Below are 25,131 nucleotides of genomic sequence, written 5' to 3' on the forward strand. Positions count from 1 at the left end.
AGGTTTCCCTGGTGGCCACTCTGGCCAACACCAGGGAAACTCTATTGCCCCCCTCCCGGCCCCGGAGCCCTTAAAGGGCCACGGGCTGGCTACACAGTTTGTGCCAGTTGCAAGGCTGCCAGCACCCGTGCCAGCACAGCCTGCACCTGCCACAGGATGAGCCAGCCATCCGAGGGCTCCCAGCCCTCCACTGCTCCCCAGGACCAGCCTGGCGGCTCCCAGGAGCCTGCCCGGGGGCGCAAAAGGTGGGCACCCGCCTGGTCAAGTGCGGAGATCGTGGACCTCATCGAGGTTTGGGGGGAAGCCTCCAATGTCCATGATCTCCGCACTAGCCACCGGAACGCGGCCGTCTACGGCCGCATGGCTGCCAGCCTGGCCGCCAGGGGCCACCAGCGCAGCCGGGAGCAGGTCCGCTGCAAGGTCTAAGACCTGCGGCAGTCCTACTCCCGGGCCTGCCAGCCAGGGGCCGACCCAGAGGCCTGCCCCCACTTCCACGCCCTGGACTACCTCCTGGGGGCTCATGCCGTCCCTGTCCCCCGGGACGTGATTGACCCCGGGGCAGAGGGCTCGCTCCTGGAGACGGAGGAGGAGGAGGAGGGCTCTGAGAGCCAGGAGCCTGCCGCCAGCCTGCCCGGGACCCGGGACCCCCGAGGCACCCCACAGAGCCGCTCGCCTGTGTCATCTGAGGCCGGGGAGGCGTCCACCTGTGAGTACCATCGTGTTCCCCTTATGTGTACGGGGGGCTGGGGCGAGAGGGAGCCCCGGACCGTGCGCCTGGGCCTTGCCCACCACGGAGCAGCAGCTGGGGATCCTGCAGGGGCCCTGGCCTTGCAGAGGGGAGCTGGGTTTCACACACCTGGGCCCCTGGGGTAATTGACCGCTGGTCTTGTTGCACCACAGCCGCAGCACCTGGGACTGCAGGGCACACCACCCCGCCTGCAGCAGCCGCCCGCGCCCGGGCAAGCAGGACAGCCAGGAACCAGGAGGAGTACCAGAGGCGGCACCTCCGGTTCCTGGATCGACAGCTCCATCTCCAGGACCACTGGGTCCAGGAGGACCTGAGGCTGCGCCGGAGGAGTCTGGAGGCCCTGGAGGAGCAGGGCCGTGCCCTGCGAGGCCACCTCCAGAGCCTGCTCGACCACTTCCCATTTCCTCCTCCTGCTGCTCCCCCTCTTGCTCCGCCTGCTCCTCCTGCTCCCCCTCCTGCTTCCTCCACACCCCCTGTCCCTCCTGCCCCCCCCCCAACCATTTCCCACCGACACCCCCGGACCCGCAGTGTGGCGAGACGGGAGAGGCAGCCGGACTCCCACCCCTGAGCTTTCCTTTCCCTTCCTCCCTTCCCTCCCCTTCCAGCTCCCTCGTCCCAGGTTTCCCCCTCCCCTCTCCAACCCTCATTCCTCCCTTCCCGCACCCAGTTATGTTAAATAAACAGACGTTTTTGTTTCAAAAACAGGTGTCTTTATTTTACAGTAGATAGGGAGGGGAAAGGGGAAGGGGGGTAGGGTGGAAGAAGGCCCCAGTGGGGCATGCAGGGAGAGGTCAGTCCTCCTCCTCCTCCTCCACCAGGAAGCTCTCCCGCAGGGCTTCCCGGATCCGGACGGCCCCCCGCTGGGCTTCCCGGATGGCGGCGGTGCGGGGCTGACCGTAGTGTCCAGCCATGCGGTCAGCCTCAGCCATCCAAGCTGGCAGGAAAGCCTCCCCCTTTCGCTCACACAAATTGTGGAGCACACAACATGCTGCCACCACGGGAGGGATGTTGTGCTCGGCCAGGTCCAGACGGGTGAGGAGGCATCAAAAGCGGGCTTTCAGTCGCCCGAAGGCCCCCTCCACCACGATGCGGGCCCTGGTCAGCCTGGCATTGAAGGCCTGGCGGGAGGGATTGAGGTGCCCCGTGTAGGGCTTCATCAGCCACGGCTGCAGTGGGTAGGCGGCATCCCCCACCAGGCACACGGGCATGTCCACGTCCCCGACCCTGATGTGGCGGTCGGGGAAGAAGGTCCCGGCCTGCAGCCGCTGGCACACGGAGGAGTTGCGGTACACCCGGGCGTCGTGTGCTTTGCCGGACCAGTCCGTGAACTGTCCCCGGTGGTCACACACGGCCTGCAGGATCACGGAGAAGTACCCCTTTCTGTTGATGTACCGGGACGCCTGGTGTTCTGGGGCACGGATGGGGATGTGCGTCCCGTCGATGGCCCCCCCGCAGTTGGGGAAGCCGAGGGCGCCGAATCCCCGGATGACGGCGTCCGGGTCGGCGAGGCGGACCACCCTGCGGAGCAGCACCCGGTTGATGGCCTTGACCACCTGCGGAGAGAGACACAGCAAAGCGCCCATCAGTGGGGCGCCCGGGTGGCTGGGAGCGTGCGTGCCCTGGCAGTGCCCCGCGCCCCACTCCCAGAAGCAACCCCCCTGGCAGCGTGTAGTATGACGGGACAGCCCGACCCCTCCGGTGCGGGGCGCTTTCGCCTCCTCCCGCCCCCCCTTTGTCCCTGGGGCGGCCCATCCCCTCCTCGCAGCTCCCCTCCCCCCCGGCTCGGTGGCCGACGAGTGCCATACCTGCATGAGCACCGCTCCGACGGTGGATCTCCCCACGCCGAACTGGTTCCCGACGGATCGGTAGCTGTCCGGCGTGGAGAGCTTCAATAGGGCGATGGCCACCCGCTTCTGGAGGGGGATGGCGGGTCTCATGCGAGTGTCCCTTCTGCGCAGGGCAGGGGCGAGGCACTCGCAGAGCTCCAGGAAGGTGTCCCTCCTCATCCTGAAGTTCTGGGTCCACTGTCGGTCCTCCCAGCGCTCCAGGACGATGCGGTCCCACCAGTCGGTGCTGGTGTCCAGACGCCAGATGCGGCGGGGCACGCCGGTGCTGGGGCGCCGCCGCGGCTCCTCCACGGCCCCCAGGGCGGCCAGGCGGAGAGGCAGGGGGCTGACGTTCACCAGGTGGTGCCAGGCAGCCTCGAGCCATTGCTGGCAGGCTTGCAGCAGCAAGTCCAGAACGTGCACCAGAAGGTGCAGGGCGAGCCGTGGCTCCATGTTGCCACCTGCGGCGGCCCCCTCGAAGGGAAGCACCAACACAGACGGGCACAGAGACCAACGCTTTGCTGTCCCTCGGCGAGGTTGGCAAGCAAGCAGGAAAAACTGAGAACCGGCTATCCAGGGGGGTCCCTTTAAGCTCGAGCCTCAGATAGCCTCAGACAGCAGCCACACAAAGCAACTGCTGACCTGATGCCCTGCCAGAACCGGTTTCAGCTGCCCTTAAATGCCCCCCTGCGTCCAATCAGTGTGGACGCGCTAGTTCGAATTAGCAAAACGCTAATTCGAACTAGTTTTTAGTTCTAGATGCGTTAGTTCGAATTAGCTTAGTTCGAATTAACTAATTCGAACTAAGTTAGTTCGAATTAGCGCTGTAGTGTAGATGTACCCTTTGAGACAAGCCTCATGGTTCAAGTCCTCTGCTTTCCTCCGCCAAGTGCAGCCATCGGTAGAAGATCTTCCCTTCGATGGAGAAAAACTGTTTTCTGCAAAGACCAATGAACTGCTCCAATCGATGAAAGAGTCCACAGCCATATTGCGGTCACTCAGTATCCAAACCTCTATGACTAGACAGAGACAGTACAGGTACCAACCATATCAGAGACCTAGGTACCCACAATTCACCTACCAGTAGCAGAGGCAAGACCAGGCCCTGTACCAACAGAGGGGTCGCAACAGGCAGTACAGGCGTCGCCCTCAGACTAATAACCCTAACCATTCATCCCAACCCAGCAAGCAAATTTGAAACAACGGTCGAGAGGAGTAAAACTACGCCACATGCATCAGAGCTTGAGATTTGTTCTAAACCTTTCATTTTTCGCTTATTACCTTTCCTTTAAAATTGGGTATCTATTACTCCCTAGGTTATACCATCCCTTTTCTCTCTCCTCCCCCTCCCCAACCTCCCACCCTGTCCCTCTTCAGGGACCCTGTCACGGGACAGGTCACCCCTCAGGCTTACAGCCCTGTCATCATCGGGGTTGCCTGCCCGCGCACCTTCCCCTCACCCGTGTTTCCCCACAGTACTCTACCAGTTCGGCAACAAAAGTCCGTGGCTCGTTTAAGAGCCCCCTGAGTCTCGATCTCCCTAGGCACTATGGGATGACTGCGAGGGGGATTCGGGCCCGCCCTCACTCCGGGTCCCGACCCAGGACCCTAAAGGCAGTGGTGCACTGTCGCTGCCTGGTTGGTGGGGATTCCCCCGTAACTCACCAACCCTCGGGATACGGTTGAGGCGCCCCCGCTGCCTTCCGTCCCCGTCCTGGGTCACTTCCTCCTCCTCGCCGGGCTTGCCTCTTCTGCGACGAGCTGCTCCGCCTCCTCGGCCGCCGGTGAGCACTCCCTCCACGTCGGGCTGGTTCCCCCCCCCCCCCCCCCCGGTCAGAGCATCTCTCCTCCTCTTTTGCTCTCCCGGGCGTCCTTTGAAGGGCCCGCATTCCCTGGCCCCGCCCTTCACGCCCAGGCGCCGACTAATGACGTCACCTGGGGGTCCCCTCCCGGTGACGTCTAAGTCACGTGAGCCGGGGCGCCGCACGCGAGCGGCTGCGTTCCCAGCTTCCGGGGCCGTCTGGCCCTCGTGGGTTCAGGAGTGCGGGGTGCCATAGGTTCCTGGGCCGCAGGAACCGGCGCCCCGTCACAGACCCCCTCACGAAATCATATTACAACAAGAAGTTGACCACCTTCTTGAATTAGGAGCCATAGAACCAGTACCCCAAGAGTTCCACGGAACCAGATTCTACTCACATTATTTTCTTGTAGAAAAGAAGACAGGTGGTTGGAGACCGATCCTTGATCTTCGGTTACTAAATAAATACATAAGGAAACAAAAATTCAAAATGGTCACTCTAAACACTATTATCCCAGCTCTGGAGCCTGGTGACTGGTTTTCTTTTCTCAACCTGCAGGATGCATATTTTCACGTATCCATTTGCCCCTCTCATAGACATTTTATCCGTTTTACTTTAGGTCTCCAACATTAACAGTACACGGTACTGCCCTTTGGACTCTGCACTGCACCAAGGGTATTCACGAAGATGCTAGCGGCTGTCACTGCTCACCTCAGAAAGCAAGAAGTCATGATTTACCCGTACTTAGACGATTGCCTTATCAAAGCGAAGACCAGTCAAGACTGTTACCAAGATACCATTACTGTGATAACCTGCCTTCACTCATTAGGCTTCCTAATAAATTACGGCAAATCAACACTCACGCCAACCCAAACAATCCAATTCATCGGAGCTCAGCTCAATTCAATCACAGCCAGAGCCTCTTTACCGACAGACAGATTCACTCGCATCAGTCAACTGGCAAAATCCCTTCAAGATATGTCAGTAGTAAGGGTTTACGATTGCCTTCAACTATTAGGTCACATGGCATCATGCAATCCTGTGGTCCCAAATGCACGTCTCTTTATGAGATGTCTCCAGGGTTGGCTTTGACGCAAGTACAAGCCGCACGTCCATCATATGAACAAAATGATTACACTACCACACCCAGTGAAAGCATCCCTACACTGGTGGACAAAATCATGCAACCTGTGCATAGGCAGTCCCTTTTGAACCCAGGAACCCTCTGTAGTTGTCACTACAGACGAATCCCTTATGGGTTGGGGTGCCCATACAGAAGGCCACACGGCCTATGGTCTCCAACAGATCGCATGCTCCACATCAATGCTCTCGAACTCAGGGCAGTTCGCCTGGCATGCCAACATCTGTTACCAAATGTCACGGGGATACATGTAAAAATACATACAGACAACACCACATGCATGTCCTATATAAACAGGCAAGGTGGTGCCCGATCACGCACTCTATGCCTGGAAGCTATAGCACTTTGGAATTGGTGTCTAGCCTGAGACATTCGCATATCTGCTTGCCATCTTCCTGGGGCCCTCAATTCAATGGTAGATGCCCTCAGCAGAGCTCTGCCACAAGAGCATGAATGGGAACTCGACTATACACTCCTCAGCGACATATTCAACCAATGGGGTTTCCCAGATATAGATCTATTTGCCACTTCAGTAAGCAAAAAATGCCAAAGTTATTGCTCCAGGGCGGGCATGGGGAAAGAGTCCTCCGGAGATGCTCTAGTTATAACCTGGAATGCACTCCTACATTACGCTTTCCCCCTGTTTCCTCTCCTCAACAGAGTCCTCGTAAAGATTCTGAACGACAAAGCCAAAGTTATCCTCATTGTACCCTGCTGGCCCCGACAGCCGTGGTTTCCCCTTCTACTCAGGCTAGCAATATATCAACCAATCACGCTTCTGAACGATCCCAACATTCTTTATCAGCCAGGGATCATGTATACTCACCCACAGTTTCGCACACTCCATCTCAAGGCGTGGTACCTAGATGGTTCACAGGCATAGAACTGCAGTGCTCTCAACAAGTACGTGATGTCCTCTTACAGAGCAGAGCACCTGCAAAAAGAAAAACATACATGAGCAAATGGACTCGATTTGTTCTCTGGGCAACCTCTCGTAACATATGACCTCAAGACGCTCCACTTCCTGATATACTGGAATACCTGTTACACGTCAAACAATCACATCTCTCCCTCAGCTCAATCAGGGTCCACCTAGCAGCCATTGCAACCTCTCACAACAGTGGAAGACACCACAGTCTTCGCGCACCCAGTAACTAAGTGACTTTTGAAAGGTCTTCAGGCTCTATACCCAGAGGTGGCACCCCCTCAAGAGCCTTGGGACTTACACTTGGTACTAACAGCCCTCACAAAACCGCTATTTGAACCCATGGTGACATGTTCCCTACGCCATTTATCCTTAAAGTTGGCATTTTTGGTAGCTATAACATCAGCCCGCAGAGTGAGCGAGTTGGCTGCCTTGATGGCAGAACCACCTTTCACCATATTTTTTAAGGACAAGGTCACAATGTGACCACACCCAAAATTCCTCCCCAAGGTGCGCTCCCCTTTCCATTTGAATCAGACAATATACTTACCAGTATTCTTTCCAAAACCCCACGCTAATGCTTTTGAAGCTCAGATGCACACCCTAGATGTCAGAAGGGCTCTCTCCTTCTACATCGACAGAACAAAATCTTTCAGATCCTCTCCTCGTCTTCTCGTCTCCATCGCAGATCATAGCAAGGGAAAACAAATTTCATCACAGAGGTTGTCACATTGGAGCTCAGATTGCATTGCTACCTGTCATTCCCTAAACGACCTACCTCCGCCAGTTCAGATTCGGGCACACTCCACAAGGGCAGTTGCCGCATCTGTGGCTTACCTGAGGAAAATCCCACTTCATGACATATGTGCAGCAGCCACATGGTTGTCAGAAAACATCTCTGCAAAACATTATGCTCGCCTCCAGCATAGCAAACTAGCAAAAGCTGTACTACAAACGGCATACTTACCTGATGCAAAGTCCTTGCCTCCATAAGAAAATATTGCTTAACGTCATGTCATGTGGAGCACCCCTAGGGATGCTTCTCGACGAAGAAAAGGAGGTTACTCACCTTCCTGTAACTGATGTTCTTTGAGATGAGCGTCCCTGGGGGGTGCTCCACTACCCTCCCTTCCTCCCCTCTACTTCAGAATGCCCTCATGATAACATCTATAATACATTATTTGCCGGGTTCCGGATAGAGAAGAAACTGAAGGGAGGGGGGCCGTGCATGCGTGATAGTACTTAGGGAGGCTCTCGCGCGCCGCGCATGCGTGGCCCCCGATACATTGCTGAGAGAAAAATCCGTCGGGAAGCACTGGGGCGCTCAACACCTCAGGTGGAGCACCCCCAGGGACGCTCATCTCAAAGAACGTCAGTTACAAGAAGGTGAGTAACCTCCTTATCCTTGTGATTCAGCATGATCACACTGTTGCTTTTAGGAGTAATTAGAATATAGATTGTGTTATAAAGAAAATATGACGAATGATTAAAAGTTGGTACTAATAGAAATTTTGTATTGGAAGTAGATTGATACCTTAACTAAAGCAATTGTATCCCTTTCCCCACATGAAACAATTGTGTAGTTCCTGGGGAGGGGGAATGAATGAGCTTGGAACGTGAGTGTTTGGAGAAAGATAACTTGTAGGCTCAGCAGTTCCAGAGTCCAGATGATCAAAGAAGGGGGAGAAGAAGCTGGAAGACTCAGGGGCATGGAGGTACCATCAATTGGGCCCAAGATAAGACAGACCGGTGCAGGACCTATAGATGGTCTTGGAGTTAAGAGCAAGCACCTCTTCCCAGATGAACACTGGGAAGGAGGCACTAACATACTGATGTCAGATGACAAAGAAAAACAACTTCCAGATAAACATGGTGATTAGGAAATGACACAGCAAAATGTATAGACCTGAATGGGTCTCGTCAGGATCGGCATGTCAGTCTGGACCAAGAGAAGCCCCTACTCCTCCCCCTCGCATTTAACTTGCCTGGCCAGTGAGTTCATGTGAGCAACAAACTGGTAACTTTAAGCAATGACAATACGGGGGGTGTGTGTGTGCATATGCATATAATGGAATTAATATTACATTGTCAATAAATATGGCCTTTTGCCTTATCCCCCTAAAAAGATCCTGTAATATTCTTCCAAGTATAACAACAATGGATATACATGGCTCCAGTTTTGAAGAGAAACACAAGTTCCACCTATTGGCACAATTGGTTAAGACACCAAATAGAAATCTGGGTTATGATGGAATGCTGAGCTAAGATTTGTCAAAGTCTGTTGACTTCCCCAAATTGTTGGGGAAATTCAGATATACTCATGAAAGCATGTATAAATTAGAGACGATCAAAATGGTTGTGTGTGAAAGTAGCTGTTTGTCCCTTGTCTTGCTCAGCATGGAAATAAATCCACTCCTGAGTAAAGCAGCATGTACTGAAAAGTTAAAGGTGATTGGAACTCCTGGAGGAAATTCATTATATAGAAAGCTTGCATTTTCTCTGGATTTTCATCATTGACTTAAAAACTAGATCATAGAATCCTAGGGCTGGAAAAGACCTCAGGAGTCATCAAGTCCAGCCCCTGCCCAAAGCAGGGCCAATCCCAACTAAATCAACCTAGCCAGGGCTTTGTCAAGCTGGGACTTAAAACCTTCTAGGGATGGAGATTCCACCATCTCCCTAGGGAACCCATCCCAGTGCTTTACCACCCCCCTAGTGAAATAGTTTTTCCTAATATCCTGCCCATTAGGACTCAGGCCTTTCAGTTTCAGGTGTTGCCTGCAGCCATTACCAGGGGCGTCCTTAAAGCCAGGAGGCCGCCAGTGGGGGAGCCCTTTGGAGGTAGACCAAGGGCAAGGGTGTGTGCTGTGATGGTAGATTATAATGGAGTATGTCTTTAATTGTGTGTGCTGGTGAGAGCAGCACACTTGGTTGTGTGGTGGTCTATTCAGTCCCTGGTGAGAGCAGGGAGGGCAGGCGAGGGTTCTTGGTGAGAGGAAGTTCCCTTTAGCTACCCAAACTGAAGGTGTGTGTTTGTTCTGCCGCCCCCCCCCCCCCCCCCACCGCCACTATGTGGTTTGGCACAGATGGGGTGCCTAAGGAGGAGGGCTCAAATGGCATCGGGGCAGTTGTGACAGGTAGGGGAAGATATGGAAGTAAGATCTGGACTGGCCAGCCAAGGGGAATGAGGTTTAGACAGTTATGTGCTATTCTTTTTTCCGGTCCTATTCCCAGCCTTAACCATTTTGGGAACTTTAATACCTGGCCATCACCCCTGAGGGAGCTGTTGCTGAATGCCAGGTCAGTATCCCAGAAGACAGCTGTCATCCACGATTTAATTCTGAATGAAGGGGCTGACCTGGCTTGTATCACTGAGACCTGGCTGAGAGTGGAGGGAGGCGTCAACCTTTCCCAATTGTGCTCGGCTGGGTTCTCAGTACAGCATCAGCCGCAGCTTAATGGTCGGGGAGGTGGGGTGGCAGTATCTCGATAGACAATTATCTCACTTGCTAGGGTTGTGGTCCAACAAAGTGTCAAATTCGAGTGTCTGTACTTGATGTTGGGTGGCCAGGATAGGTTGGGTATGCTGCTTGTGTGCCGCCCACCTCACTCTACGGCAGATGCTCTGCTTGAGCTGGCCAACGTGGTCTCAGACGTGGCATTGAAGACGCTGAGGCTTTTGGTCTTGGGGGACTTTAATATCCACGCTGAGTCTGTTCTGTCTGGTCCGGCCCAAGATTTTATGGATACCATGACCACCCTAGGATTATCCCAAGAAATAATTGACCCAACATATGTTGCCGGTCATACACTCAATTTGGTTTTTTGGACTAAGGGTGATAGAGTTCTTGGGATAAGGGATGTGGCTACACTCCCTTTGTCATGGACTGATCACTACCTGGTCAAGTTTAGACTATCTGCTGACCTTCCTCTCCGCAGAGGCGGAGGACCAATTAAGATGATCCGCCCTCGGAGGCTGATGGATCCAGAGCGTTTTCTGAGGTCCCTGAGGGATTGTTCAGGCATTATGGCAAATGGTCCTGTAGATCCCCTAGTTGATACATGGAACACCGAGGTAGCCCGGGCAGTTGATATGATTGCTCCTAAGCGCTCTCTTCGGACCAGTTGAGCCAAGTTTGCTCCCTGGTTTCCTGGGGAGCTGATGGCAGCAAAACAGTCTGTGCGACGGCTAGAACGCCGCTGGAGGAGAGCTAGAGCTGAGTCTGATCGACTGTGGGTTCGAGCTGAACTGCGAGCTTACTCTGTGGCGGTGCTGACAGCGAAGAAAAGCTACTTCTCCACCCGTATCGTGTCCGCACAATGCCGTCCAGTGGAATTGTTTCGAGTAGTGCGGGGCCTGTTGCAGTCTGGCACTCATGATGAAATAGAGGAGCCTTTGGCCCCCCGCTGCAATCTGTTTGCAAAGCATTTTGCTAATTAAATCCAACCGGATGCAGGCGATCTTGACTCTGGTTGGTGTGGGGCACAGAATGTGTTGAGTGCACCACCCAGTCTTTTTTCTCTGGATCAGTTTCAGCTACTGCAGACTGAGGATGTGGACAGCTTGGAGGAGTGCGACCAACCACGTGCTCACTTGACCCCTGCCCTTCATGGCTTATTAAATCTAGCTGGGAAGGGATAACTGGCTGGGTCCAGGGGATTATTAATGCGTCTTTTAGATCTGGTATGGTTCCTGCTGCCTTGGAAGAGGCAGTGATAAAACCGTTACTCAAGAATGTTACAGGCTCCACATGACTTAAATAACTATTGCCCAATTGCTAATATTCCCTTCTTGGGCAAGGTACTTTGGTGAGCGGTGGCGCTGCAACTCCAAGCTTTCTTGGAAGAAACAGACTACTTAGATCCATTTCAGTCTGGCTTTAGGCCTGGTTTTGGAACTGAAACAGCCTTGGTCGCCCTGGTAGACGATTTACCCCGGGAGATAGACAGGGGGAGTGCATCCCTGTTGATTCTCCTAGTCCTCTCAGCGGCTTTTGATACCATTGACCATGGTATCCTTCTGGGACGCCTGGCAGAGTTGGGTATTGGAGGCACTGTTTTGCAATGGTTCTGGTCCTACCTGTCGGGACGCTTTCAGAAGGTGGGGCTAGGGGGCTGCTATTCGATCCCATGGCGATTGTGCTATGGGGTCCCGCAAGGTTCCATCTTGTCCCCTATGCTGTTTAACATCTACATGAAGCTGCTGGGAGAGGTCATAAGGAGTTTTGGAGGGCGGTGCCATCAATATGCAGATGACACCCAGCTCTATTTCCCTGTGACATTAGAACCAGGTGTGGCAGTGACCGATCTAAATCGGTGTCTAGAGGCAGTGATGAAGTCAAATAGCGCTGAAGTTGAACCCAGATAAGACTGAGGTCCTGTGGATCAGGAGGCCATCTGTTCCTGAATGTGGCATGGCACCTGTTCTAGACGGGGTTATTCTCTCCCTGAAAGAACAGGTACGCAGCTTGGGAGTCCTCCTGGACCCTTTAACATTTGAAAATCAGATTTCTTCGGTGGCCAGGAGTGCCTTTGGGCAACTTAGTTTGATCTGCCAGCTGCGACCCTTCCTGAACAAACATGACTTGGCCACAGTGATCCATGCTCTTGTTACATCCCTACTGGATTACTGTAATGCACTTTATGTAGGGCTGCCTCTAAAGAGCCTTCAGAAACTTCAACTGGTCCAGAATGCGGCTGCTCGAGTTTTAACTAACACTCATTAATACAGAGCACATTATGCCAGTGCTTCAGCAACTGCACTGGCTTCCGGTATGTTTCCGGGCACAATTTAAGGTTTTAGTTATGACCTATAAAGCCTTAAATGAGTTGGGTCCAGGGTATCTGAAGGACCGTCTTCTCCCATATGAACCTGCCTGGGGATTGAGGTCAGCTGGGGAGGCTTTGCTTTGTGTTCCCCCACTTGTGGAGATAAGATTAACATCTACGTGGAACAGGGCCTTCTCAGCTTTTGCTCCCAGGCTGTGGAATTCTCTTCCTCGGGATATTCGCATGGCACCAACGCTAGCGTTGTTTTGGCGTCAGGCTAAAGCCACCCTTTTTACTTGTGCTTTTATTGGTGTTTGAGTCTGTATTTGTGTGTTCCTCCTCTCTATGGCTGTGTCTACACTGGGCTACACTGTGTCTACACTGTGTCAGCCGCTTTTCCGGAATAAGCTGCGAGCTGTCTACACTGGCCCTTGAATTTCCGGAAAAGCAACGATGCTCTACTGTACAAAATCAGCCACTATTCCGGAAAAACTATTCTGCTCCCGCTCGGGCAGAAGTCCTTATTCCGGAACACTGTTCCGGAAAAGGGCCAGTGTAGACAGCCCAGTAGTCTTTTCCGGAAAAAAGCCCCGATTGTGAAAATGGCGATCGGGGCTCTTTTCCGGAAAAGCGCGTCTACATTGGCCACAGACGCTTTTCCGGAAAAAGGGCTTTTCCGGAAAAGCAGCCTGCCAATGTAGACGCGCCTTTTCCGGAAAAACTGAAAACGGAATAGTATTCCGTTTTAAGCATTTCCGGAAATTCATGCCAGTGTAGACACAGCCTATATGTTTTTAGCTGGTTATGTCCCTCTGAGGTCTCATATTTTAAATTCTCATATTTTAAATTTTTATATATATTTGTATTTTTTTTGGTTTGCTCTTGTAAGCCGCCTTGAATATTTTAAATAGAAAGGCGGGGTAAAAATATTTAAATAAATAAATATCTAACTTAGACCTCCCGCACTGTAACTTGAGGCCATTGTTCCTTGTTCTGCCATTCGTCACTACTGAGAACAGCCTCTCTTCAGCCTCTTTGGAACCTCCCTTCAGGAAGTTGAAGGCTGCTATCAAATCCCCCCTCACTCTTCTCTTCTGCGGACTAAAGAAGCCCAAATCCCTCGGCCTCTCCTCGTAGGTCATGTGCTCCAGCCCCCTAATCATTTTTGTCGCCCTCCGCTGGACCCTCTCCAATGCGTCCACATGCTTTCTGTAGTGGGGGGGGGGGAGAATTGGACGCAGAGCTCCAGATGTGGCCCCACCGGTGCCAAATAAAGGGGAATAATCACTTCTCTAGATCGGCTGGCAATGCTCCCCCTAATGCACCCTAATATGCCATTTGCCTTCTTGGCTACAAGCACACACTGTTGACTTATATACAGCTTCTCATCCACTGTAATCCTCACGTCCTTTTCTGCAGAACTGCTACTTAGCCAGTCTGTCCCCAGCCTGTAACAATGCTTGGGATTCTTCCATCCCAAGTGCAGGACTCTACACTTGTCCTTGTTGAACCTCATCAGATTTCTTTTGGCCTGATCCTCTAATTTGTCTAGGTCACTCTGGACTCTATCCCTGCCCTCCAACCTAACTTAGTGTCATCTGCAAACTTCCTGAGGGTGCAATCCATCCCCTCATCCAGGTAATTAATAAAGATGTTAGAATCATAGAATGTTGAACAGAACCGGCTCTAGAACCGATCCTTGGGGCACTCCGCTTGAAACCAACCGCCAACCTGACATCAAGCCGTTGATCACTACCCGTTGGGCCCAATAATCTAGCCAGCTTTCTATCCACCTTGCAGTCCATTTATCCAATCCATACTACCTTAACTTGCTGGCAAGAATATTGTGGGAGACCATATCAAAAGCTTTGCTAAAGTCAAGGTATATCACATCCACCGACTTCCCCATGTCCACAGAGCCATTTACCTCATCATAGAAGCTAATCAGATTGGTCAGGCATGACTTGCCCGTGGTGAATCCATATTGACTATTCCTGATCACCAGGGCTTGCCAAGCGGTGGTGAGCCCCGCTCGCCAGCTGCGTGATTTCGTGCTGTTCTGCATTCTGCGCATGTGCAGATTGCTCTGCGCCGGCTCTTCCGGGTTGTAATCTACTCGCCACAGGCGAGTAGATTACATTATTTGTCAAGCCCTGCTGATCACTTTCCCCTCTTCCAAGTGCTTCAAAATGGATTCCTTGAGGATTCCCTCCATGATTTTTCCAGGGACTGAGGTAAGGCTGACTGGTCTGTAGTTCCCTGGATTGTCCTTCTTCCCTTTTTAAAAGATGGGCACTACATTTGCCTTTTTGCAATCATCTGGGATCTCTCCCAATCGCCACGAGTTTTCAAAGATAATGGCCAAAGGCTCTGCAATGACATTTGCCAACTCCCTCAGTACCCTGGGATGCATTAAATCCAGACCCAGGGATTTGTGTATGTCTAGCTTTTCTAAATAGTTCCTAACCTGTTCTTTCTCTACTGAGGGCTGCCCACCTCCTTCCCATACTGCATTGCCTAGTTCAGTGGTCTCCAACCTTTTTACACCAAAGATCACTTTTTAAATCTCAGAACAGGCGAAGATCTACCGCCCTGCCCTCTCTATTCTCCTCCTGTCCATCACTTGCTATCCCCAGCCCTTACTTACACATTCTGATAAACACTTTGTTAAATTATGCGATGTATAAAATTAAAATCACGTGTTTATAGTTATGAAATAAATGGTCCGTTTTTATTCATGCTATTTAAATCTAAAATGAAGCATTTATAGCTATACATTTTGTGGGGACAGAGTTCTATGGCTGGGGGCAGGGGAGAGGGAACAGGGTCCTGGGAGGGCAGAGGACAGGATTCTGCAGCAGGGGACAGGGTGCCAGTGGGGACAGAGTTCTGTAGCTGGGGACAGGGGACAGGGTGCCAGTGGCAGCAGAGAGTCCCCTGCATCTGCCTCGTCCCAGGATTCTCCCCCCCCCCCCCCCCCGAGGGAAGCCAGCACATACCTCCTTCCTCCGGGCCTGACTCCCCCTTCTCTCTCCCCCCCCCCCCCCCCCCCCCCCCCCCGCAGTGCAGGGAAACCCCTCGCCTGCCTGCCCCGGGGCCAAACCCCCCTCTCGCGGCCCGGCCCAGCCCAGCCCAGCCAAACAAACCCCGGGGCCAACACCCACTCCCACGGTGCAGGGAAACCCCTGCGCTTAACTCACCCCTCCAGTGCCGGCGGCGCAGGGAAGCCTCCGCACTCCTTTTCTGGGGCCGACGCCCCCTCCCCCAGCACGCAACAGAGGGAAGCAGCCGGAAGTGACGCGGGCTTCAAACAGGACTTCCGTCCACCCCGCAGGAAGCCGGCACTACACTAGGGGCTTCTCGGGGGTGGGGGGAAAATGGGGGGGGGGGTTGCCCGAATGCCTCGCGATTGACTGGTCAATACCTTGCGATCAACCAGTCGATCGCAATCGATGGGTTGGTGACCACGGGCCTAGTGCATTTGTCTGGGAGCTGACCTTGTCTGTGAAGACAGAGGCAAAGAAAGCATTGAGTACTTCAGCTTTTCCCACATCATCTGTCACTAGGTTACCTCCCTCATCCAGTAAGGGCCCCACATCCTCTCTGATCACCTTCTTATTCTAACATGCCTGTCGAAACCTTTCTTGTTATCCTTCACATCCCTTGCTAGCTGCAATTCCAATTGCGCTTTCGCCTTCCTGATAACTCCCCTGCATTCTCAAGCAATATATTTATACTCCTCCCTGGTCATGTATCCAAGTTTCCACTTTTTATAAGCTTCCTTTTTGTGTTTAAGCTCACCAAGGATTTCCCCGGTAAACCAATCTGGTCGCCTACTATATTTGCTTTTCTTGCTGCGCATCGGGATAGTTATAGGAGAGTGCTTATTGGCTCCCTCTTTGTTAAAACTCATGCAAATGATGTTTTAGTGCATGGGGTAACCTACATTGCTAGGTGCAGGCTGTCTATGCTGGATACCCAAACTCCACAAAATAGTAGCATTGATGATTTCATTGGGTATGTCTACACTACAGCGCTAATTCGAACTAAGCTAATTCGAACTAACGCATCTAGAACTAAAAACTAGTTCGAATTAGTGTTTTGCTAATTCGAACTAGCATGTCCACATTAAGTGGACCCTGAACCGGGGTTAAGGATGGCCGGAAGCAATGCCGGCAGGGCATCAGAGGAGGACTTAGAGCGTGGAGTTGCTGCCTCAGGCTAGCTGAGGGCTGTGCTTAAAGGGACCCGACCCCCACCCCGGACAGACAGTTCTCATGGGTGCCCCGCTTGCAAAGCAGTCCTGGCTTGGAGTGCCCTGAGTGCCCACACTGGGCACATCACAGCACTCGGCCATCAGACCGGCTGCACTTGCCGCAGGCTGCCATCTGGGGAGAGGGGGCAATTGGGGGGCTGTAGGAGAGCTTCCACCCCCAGAAGCCCACAGAGCCAGCCCAGTCCTCCCCATCGGGGGTGCGTACCCCATTCCTCCCTCACCTCCTTCCACTTACCCTTCCCTAGCCCCCCTTCCTGATGTACAAAATAAAGAAAACGTGTGGTCAAAAATAGAATCTCTCTTTATTGAACAAAACTCGGGGAGACTGGGAAAAGGAGGTGGGAGAGGGGAGGGCAATTACAATGATCAGAGGTTTGGAAGAGGTCCCATATGAAGAGAGGCTAAAGAGACTGGGACTTTTCAGTTTAGAAAAGAGGAGACTGAGGGGGGATATGATAGAGATCTATAAAAGCATGAGTGGGGTGGAGAGGGTGCATCAAGAAAAGTTCTTCATTAGTTCCCATAATAGAAGGACTAGAGGACACCAAAGGAAAGGAATGGGTAGCAGGCTTCAAACTAGTAAGAGAAAGTTCTTCTTCACAAAGCAAAGAGTCAACCTGTGGAACTCCTTGCTGCAGGAGGCTGTGAAGGCTAGAACTAGAACAGAGTTTACAGGGAAGTGAGATCAAGTCATGGAGGTTGGGTCCATGGAGTGGTCTTAGCCAGGGGGTAGGAGTGGTGTCCCTGCCCAAAGTTTGTGGAAGGCTGGAGAGGGATGGCACGAGACAAATGGCTTGGTCACTGTCTTCGGTCCATCCCCTCCAGGGTCCCTAGGGTTGGCCGCTGTCGGCAGACAGGCTACTGGGCTAGATGGACCTTTGGTCTGACCCAGTACGGCCATTGTAAGCTCAGGGTCGGGGGTCTCAGTGGACCACCTTGATTTTCATGCACACCTGCTCCTGGGTGGCCAGGCTGGCAGCTCTCCTGCCCTAGACGGTCACTTTCCTGTGCCTAGTGCGGAGGTCATGGACGAGGTCCACGATGTCCGCACTAGACCAGGCGGGTGCCCTCCTCTTGCGGTCCCAGGCAAGCTCCCGGGAGCCGCCAGCCTGGTCCCGGGAAGAGGGGGAGGGGGAGGGCGAGGGGGGCATCGGGTGGCTGGCTCGAGCCGTGCCAGGTGCAGGGTCTGCTGGCTGGGTGCTGGCAGGCTTGCACCTGGCACGGGCACCGTAGCCAGCCCGTGCCCCTTTAAGGGGTCCGGGGCCGGGAGGGGGGCAGACGAGTTTCCCTGGTGGTGCCCAGAGTGGCCACCAGGGAAAGCTGGGGAGGGCTAGCCTCCCACTAGTTCGAATTAAGGGTCTACACAGCCCTTAATTCGAACTAGTAAGTTCGAACTAGGCTTAGTCCTCGTACAATGAGGTTTACCTAGTTCGAACTAAGCGCTCCGCTAGTTCGAATTAACTTTGTAGTGTAGACATACCCATTCTGATTAGATCCATTATCTAGTGTTGGCAAAATGTATTTTTCAAGGCATGTTTATGCTTCGTGGTAATATAAAGCCTTTGCCCTACACCTCCTACTAAGGATGTAAAATCCTGTTTAATCAGTTAATTGGTTAAACAATATGTTTAACTGGTTAATCACTTACATGGAGTTGGGTGGGTGGCCACTACAGCCCTTTTGGGCTGGAGCAGTGGCCGGGCCAGGCAAGGGGCAGCTCTGGCAGGGCTGGAGCATCCCCTGCCCACAGCAGGCTACTCCAGCCAGGCCAGGCCAGGCCTGCCGGTTGACCATAACAAGTAACCCTTACCTCTGGGCTGGGCAAAATCCAGCCCATAAGCCACCAGGTCCAGCCTGTGCATGCAGCGGGGAGCCTTAGGCAGACTCACTGCTTGCCCTGCCCACTGCTCAGAAAACCAGCAGCTGGGCTGTTTGTGTTTCACAGTTGTGAGCCTGGGGGAGAGGCTTCATGTGCTGCCCCGCCCCCAGCACGATCCCCTTGGCTGGTTTCTAGCCAATGGGAGCTGCCTGTTTGAAGAAAGCACCCCTCCCCTCAGGAATTTCTTCAGACGTACATGGCCCCTGTGCAGGGGCAGGCAGGCAGGGAGGCTGCCTGAGAAATGTGCTAGGCTGCTGACGAGGAGTCACCCAGCTAAGTCTCTCAGCCAGAAGAGCCTGCCCCAGCCTCTCCCTCCTGCAACAGTGCCTGTACCCCCAAAAGCCAAACCCTCTGCCCCCTCCTGAAACCATACCCCCTCCCAGACCCTGCATCCCAGTCCCCTGTCCCAGGTCATAACTGCCTCCTTCACCCAAACTCCCTCCCAGACTTGCACCCCAGTCCCTTTACCCCAAGCTCCCTTCTGCACCCAATCTCCATCCCAGACCCTGCACCTCCTCCATTAATATCATAGAGGAGTGCAGCTCTTGACCGCTTTCCAAAATCTTGGAGTGGCCCTCCCATAAAAATTATTGTCCATTGCTGCCTTACCTGGTAAGGGTGATGCTTACCAGTTAACCATTCACATCCCAACTTCCTACAGCTCATCCTTACTATTAAAAGTAGCTTTATTTTTCCATTCCTTGCTCTAGGATGGTGCTTTTGTGCTATGATTGAGTGCTCTGCATTTTTTGGAGGCGATATTTTTGAGTGAAAACTACTTTGGTTTAGCATTCTGTTTGCAAAGATTGGGTATTGGGCTATACAGAAGAACTGAGCTGGATGAGTGGAGTGTATGCTCTGGGTAGTCAGAATAAGCAAAGGGAAAGCCTAGTTTCTCTGCTAAGATGCCCCTTTGATACGTAAAATACAAAGAAGTTCAGTCTTCTTTCTCCCTTCCTAAGATAAGCATTTGTTCATAACTCATGCACAAATTAGGGATGTCAATGACTAGTTGACTATCCAATAAGCAAATGCTTATCGGATAGTCAACACAGTAGTCGACTAATCGCTTCTCCCCCCCCCCCCAACCCCTTGCTGCCTCTATCAGCTGGCCCCATGCTCCTGCAGTGCTTTTGGCTTTGAAGTGTAGCAACAGCCCTGGGGCTGTTGCTACACTTTAAAGGCAAAGGCGCCCTTATCAACTAATTGAATAGTCGATGCAAATTGCATCAACTGTTCGATTAGTCCATTAATCTAAATTTAACATCCCTAGCACAAATGACTAGTGGGAGATAGAGGTTGAGACTTAATTACCTACACACACACATTCTTAAGATAGACTAATTTAATTCAAGATACAATTGAGAGTGCCTCAACATAAGAAAGGTCTACTATCTAACTTGCAACATTGTTAATTATATCAATATTCCAGTCATGCATATGTGCCTATATGAAATTCCCTTTGGTGGTTTGCTTTTGTAAGAATAACTTGTTCTTCCATCAATTTAGAATTCTAATTATGAGAGCATACAACAGACAGCAAGAACCATTGCTGAGCAAGCTCACGAACTGGCCTATGATCCCACTTACATGTCACCTTTTGCACAATTTGCATGTGACAATGGATTGAATGTGAGAGGTAAGATTCCTACTGCTGGATAACATACATTTGATGGTGTCAGTTGAAATTCCTTTGTTGGACTCATGCTAGAGTTCCTGAATAGTAAGCAATAAGAACATAACACAAGAATGGCCGTACTGGGTCAGAACAAAGGTCCATCTAGCCCAGTATCCTGTCTGCCCAGTGGCCAATGCCAGGTGCCTCAGAGGGAGGGAACACAACAAGTAATCCTCACGTGATCTCTCCCCTGTCATCCATTTTCAGACAAACTTAGATATGTTCTGGGAAAGAGGATGCCAGCCTGTCGAGGGGCACGCCCCCTTGACGGTACAGAAAGTCACCAATGTCTGTTGTAGGCCCCCTTTCCCTAGCGCCAACACGACCTGCAGGTTCAGTTTTAACTAGTGCCCCTCTCACAGGGTATATACGGCTCTAAGGCCTAGTCAAGAGTGCATGTCCCTCCTATCAGAGTACTTACAGCCCAGCCCAAAAGTACAGGTCCCTCTGTCAGGGTATTTACGGCTTTGAGGCCTAGTCACGAGATAAGCCCTCCAAAGGCTAGGGAGCTGCCTGGTTGGGGGGTATGGGAGAGGTTGGGGGACCCAGGCCCTCCCACTCCACCGGGTCCGAGCCCAGGGCCCTGTGGGCAGAGGCAAGTGCTGCTGCCTGCTTGGTGGGGATTCCTGCCGATACACACCAAGCTCCCCAGAGGCTAATTCTCCACCCTGGGCTATTTCCTTCCACACTCTATGGGTTGTTCGGTCCGTTGAACTCCTGTAGGCGGCCCCCTTAGTCAGGGCTGTCGTTGGGGCTGGGGCTGTGGCCGCTGGAGGGATAACTTAGGGACTCTGGCACCAAGCTCCTTCCCCTCTGGCGGTCAGCCCCAACTGAGTGGCTCCCTGAGCTTTTATACCCTGCCTCCCCTGGGAGCATGCCTGGTGGGGCCTTTTCAGCCAGCTGGGCCAAGGCAACTCCCTGCCCCTCAGTGTGGGATAGATATGCCCCGTCACACAGCCATAATTGGAAAGTAGTGTGATCCAGTGCATAGAACACTGGACTGGAAGTCACCAGACCTGTGCTCTGTTTTTCACTCTATCACTGACCTGATTTGTGACCTGAACATAGCACATTGCCTCTGTCTTTATTTTCCCTCCTGTCTTCTGGTCTAATTAGGGGATGTCTGAGGGTGGCCCTAAGCCAGCACCCACAGTCCTTGGGTGGCATGGTCACAGTGCCCCCAGGCTCCAGTCTTGGGAATTGGGTGGCCAAGCAGCACGGTCTCAGCTAGCCCCAGGGATCAGACAGGTTGGGCAGCATGGTGGCTACACTCCCAGCCCCAAGCTCCCCCCAGTCCTCTGCCCTGAGCACCCTCCCTGCCCCCATGGGTTGTGGTAGGACAGTACCTTTAAGTTACTTTCACACCTGGTCCTGAGGGTTCCATTTAATATTCAGTTTAAAGAAACTTCAGGGGGTAGCCAAGTTAGTCTGTACAGGAAAAAACAACAAATGGTCTGGTAGCACTTTATAGACTAACAAAACATATAGATGGGATAAGGGCTGTGCCCACGAAAGCTCATGATGCCATCTACATGTTTTGTTAGTCTATAAAGTGCTACCAAACCATTTGTAGTTTAAAGAAAGTCTTTCAAATGCATGGGGCAAGACTCCCTTCATGGGCCATCGGAACCTCCTCCTGTTGCCGGGAGGTGCTTAGCCTGTGTGCCCCTCTCAGTATTCCATCTGCCTTATGGGTGTCAAATCTGTAATCTTCTTAACTCCTGCCAGCTAGAGCATAATCATTAGTTACTTCCCTTTTGACTGCTGGTCCTTTGTATTCACAGGCTTAATTGGAATTTGTGTAATAAAATACCACCTTATGGAGTAACTTCACCAGAACCTTACACAGCATTCTTACAGCACCACAATCCTTTGTAATGGACTATTTTCTTGCATTACAGGGGGAAAGCCAGATGACATCACCGTCCTTCTTTCTATAGTAGCCGAATATACAGACTGATTTGTCTAAAATGTCAATGTCTGTTTTCCATTATCTTGGAGTTCCTACCTACACATGTACTGTTTCCTGCTGGCCGGATCGATTTCTTTCTTTGCAGCTCATCTCAAGGGCCATTACTCAAGCTTGTTGCCTCTTACAAGGCAATTGAGATCCTTTAAGAATCACTACTGCAGTACACTGGTTTTCATCTGCCAGCAAGAAATGAAGAAAAAGGCATGAAGCTTGTCTCTCAAAACTTGGTAATCATTCACAAGGTGGGGGAAACCAGATCCATATGGTTACTACTTCTAAAATATTACTAGTTTAAAATGATTATTATTGGTTACAATTCAAAATGAGATTTAATAAATACAATTGATAAACTCTCCCCAACAGGGTGTACTACTATTCTGCTAGAAACATCCATTATCCAACAAAGGCGATGTTACAAAGCATACTTTCATAAACATAGTCTTGTTTCAGTGATAGGTGAGGATTTGTGATTTTTATATATATAGACACACACACTTTTTCTCTCCAGTTTATGGGGGGTTTATAGCATCTGTAAACATTTTGCTCTTGGCAAACATGGTGTCAACCTTAGGAGCCTTTTTCTAATACAAAATTTGAAATATTAATTTGAGCTGTATGGATGCACAAGTGTTTTGTGATTTCAGGTGCTTAATTGTGATCTTCCACATGAAAGTGGAAGGACTCCTCGCCGCTTTTCCACATGAAAGTTTTACAAATAATTCGTCCATAATGGGGCCTGGTATGTCTAGATGTTTTTTTGTGGTGGGGAACTTTTTGTTTAAAAAGGGTTTAATAATATTTTAAGTTGTAACTCAAATTTACGAAAGCTAGACTATTCAAAGTTGAGATTTAACACAATATCATTCGTCTGTGTCTGATCAGCATGCATGCTGCAATACCTAAGAATGATGGCTTGCATTAAGAACTGATAATCCTCAACTCTGGACTTCGTTGGTATGTTGTGTGGGTTTTTTTGTTTTGTTTTGCAGAGAGCATTACTGTTAACTAGACATGGTTTGTGTCTTGCCATTTTTGTTTTGTATAAAATAGAATCTGTACCAATTAATTTGATTCTTGTCTTGCTAACTCAAAAGTGCACCTCTGCTTATGCTGTAGCAGCAGCAGTAAGTATACAAATGGAAAATTGGTTAATAATTAGCAAACTTTACATTTCAGTAACTGATATTTGCGATTTTCAGAAAAAACCTTCATGATGATTACAATTATTCAGTAGCCACTCTGCAATATAGCATTTCCTTATGAATTTTAGTCATTGGCAGTTGTTTCTCCAGTTCCTGCAAGCTCTTTTTCTGAGGTGCATAAGCTGATAGCTGTAAAGATTATATATATTTTTGGTCACTTTTTCATTACCTTTTTTTGCTGGTAGAAAAGTACTTAGAAATAAATTAAAGCCATGTTTTATATAAAAGTCAGGTAACAATGTCTAGATGAGTGCAGTTATATTTCGTCAGTAAGGAATCTCTCCTTATCTGAAAGGAGATTTTACTACCTGGCTTATTGTATTAAAACTGTTTAAGTTTGAGTAAATCTCAAATTGTTTAAAGAATCTTTTTTTTTTAGTTGTATATTTGCATAGAGTTTTATTTATTTAAAATCACTTAACATGTACAGTAAAACTCCAATTGTCTGGCATCCAGTGGTCTGGCACTCCCGATAGTATGGCACCAACTGGAACCCGAAAGTGCTCCGGCCAGCTGGACAATTGGAGCTGCTCTGCACCGCTTCCCCAAGTCCGCTGCTGCCACTGCTGAAACTGACGAGTGGAGGACTTGGGGAAGCGACGGGCAGAGCAGCTGGGGTGCTGCCGGGTTGGTCCCGCAGCGCCGCTCAGGTGAAGGGCAGCGCTGCGGGACCAACCCGGCAGCACCCCAGCTGCTCTGCCCCGCCGCTTCCCCAAGTCCGCCACTGCCACTTGCAGCCCCAGCTGGCCTGTCGCCAGCTGGCCTGTCGCCAGCGGCTGCGCAGGGCTTCCCCCGCCTTCCCGCAAAACAGCGGAGGGTTCGCCCCACGCCACACCGTTCCCCGCCGACCCCCCCCCCCCCCCAGACCCGTCACAGCCCCCTGCCGGAGTACCTCCTGATACTCTGGCATATCCGATAATCTGGCACCCCCTGGGTCCCAAAGGTGCTGGATTATCGGAAGTCTACTGTACCATGTACATGTCATTTTACTATATTTTAACGCATCATGCTTGTAACAGGCATTTCATTTATGAGTGATTAATTTGGAAGCTGTTGAGTAATTTATTTGTATTCATAAATTGGCATAATGTTAGCTATAGTTTAAATCACCTTTAATTACCTGTTAAAATGCCTTAACTACCCTAACTTGGCCAAAATAGTAGTAGTTTGGTGGGGGTATGGGAAGGGTTATAGTAATGAAAACACCAATTGAGAAGGAGACAACTTCACATGTACTGTGTTTGCGGGCCTTTTAACTTTTAAAAGTTGAACAAGCTGCATCTAGGTACCTTTTGTTGGAAGGCATGTATTTGTGCTGTGGCATGGGGCTTCATTTTTAGTGTTTGAGGAATGTCTCAAGTCTGAACATTCTCTACACTAGATTCTCCAGTATTTACTGTCACAATTCCTTGTTAGAGCAGACTAGATCAATTACAGACTTTCCTATTCTTGAACTTACTCTGATATACCCTGGTAGAGCTGGACTGTTTCCTCACTTTTCCTGCCCAACCCTCCCTGTTCACTATTTTCTATAACTACAAATTAGGTGAAGCAAAATGCAGGACTATGTAGCACTTTGAAGACTAACAAGATGGTTTATTAGATGATGAGCTTTCGTGGGCCAGACCCACTTCCTCAGATCAAATAAATATTATCATCTAATAAACCATCTTGTTAGTCTTTAAAGTGCTACATAGTCCTGCATTTTGCTTCAGCTACACCACACTAACACGGCTACATTTCTATTACTATTCTACAAATTAGGGTATGTATGTGGATCAGATGAGTGAGTGGCAAACGTGTTTCCCTTCCACCCCCCGAGCTCGGTTGTCACTGTGCTCTGCCTCTACTGATCCAGGATTTTGGAATCCTAGGTCATAGAAATCCAGCTGTCCTAGTAGTGACTGAACTGTCTC

The 25,131-nt window shown here is 51.0% G+C and overlaps 1 protein-coding gene across 2 annotated transcripts in view; it reads left to right on the top strand.

Moving 5' to 3' along the window:
• LOC112544843 (protein phosphatase PTC7 homolog) overlaps positions 1–23,746 on the top strand; it is a 95,425-nt gene extending 71,679 nt beyond the window's left edge. Inside the window, exons 4-5 of one of the 2 annotated variants that reach the window (XM_075914700.2) lie at positions 19,873–20,002; positions 21,943–23,746. In XM_075914700.2, coding sequence (XP_075770815.1) covers positions 19,873–20,002; positions 21,943–22,001 — 189 coding nt within the window. In that variant the 3' untranslated portion in view covers positions 22,002–23,746. The remainder of the gene's footprint in view (positions 1–19,872; positions 20,003–21,942) is intronic. The other variant, XM_075914699.2, reaches the window with a different exon arrangement.
• The last annotated feature ends 1,385 nt before the right edge of the window (positions 23,747–25,131 follow it).

This window comes from Pelodiscus sinensis, chromosome W, assembly GCF_052426305.1.
Source record: "Pelodiscus sinensis isolate ZL-2025 chromosome W, ASM5242630v1, whole genome shotgun sequence".
Lineage (NCBI taxonomy): Eukaryota > Metazoa > Chordata > Testudines > Trionychidae > Pelodiscus > Pelodiscus sinensis.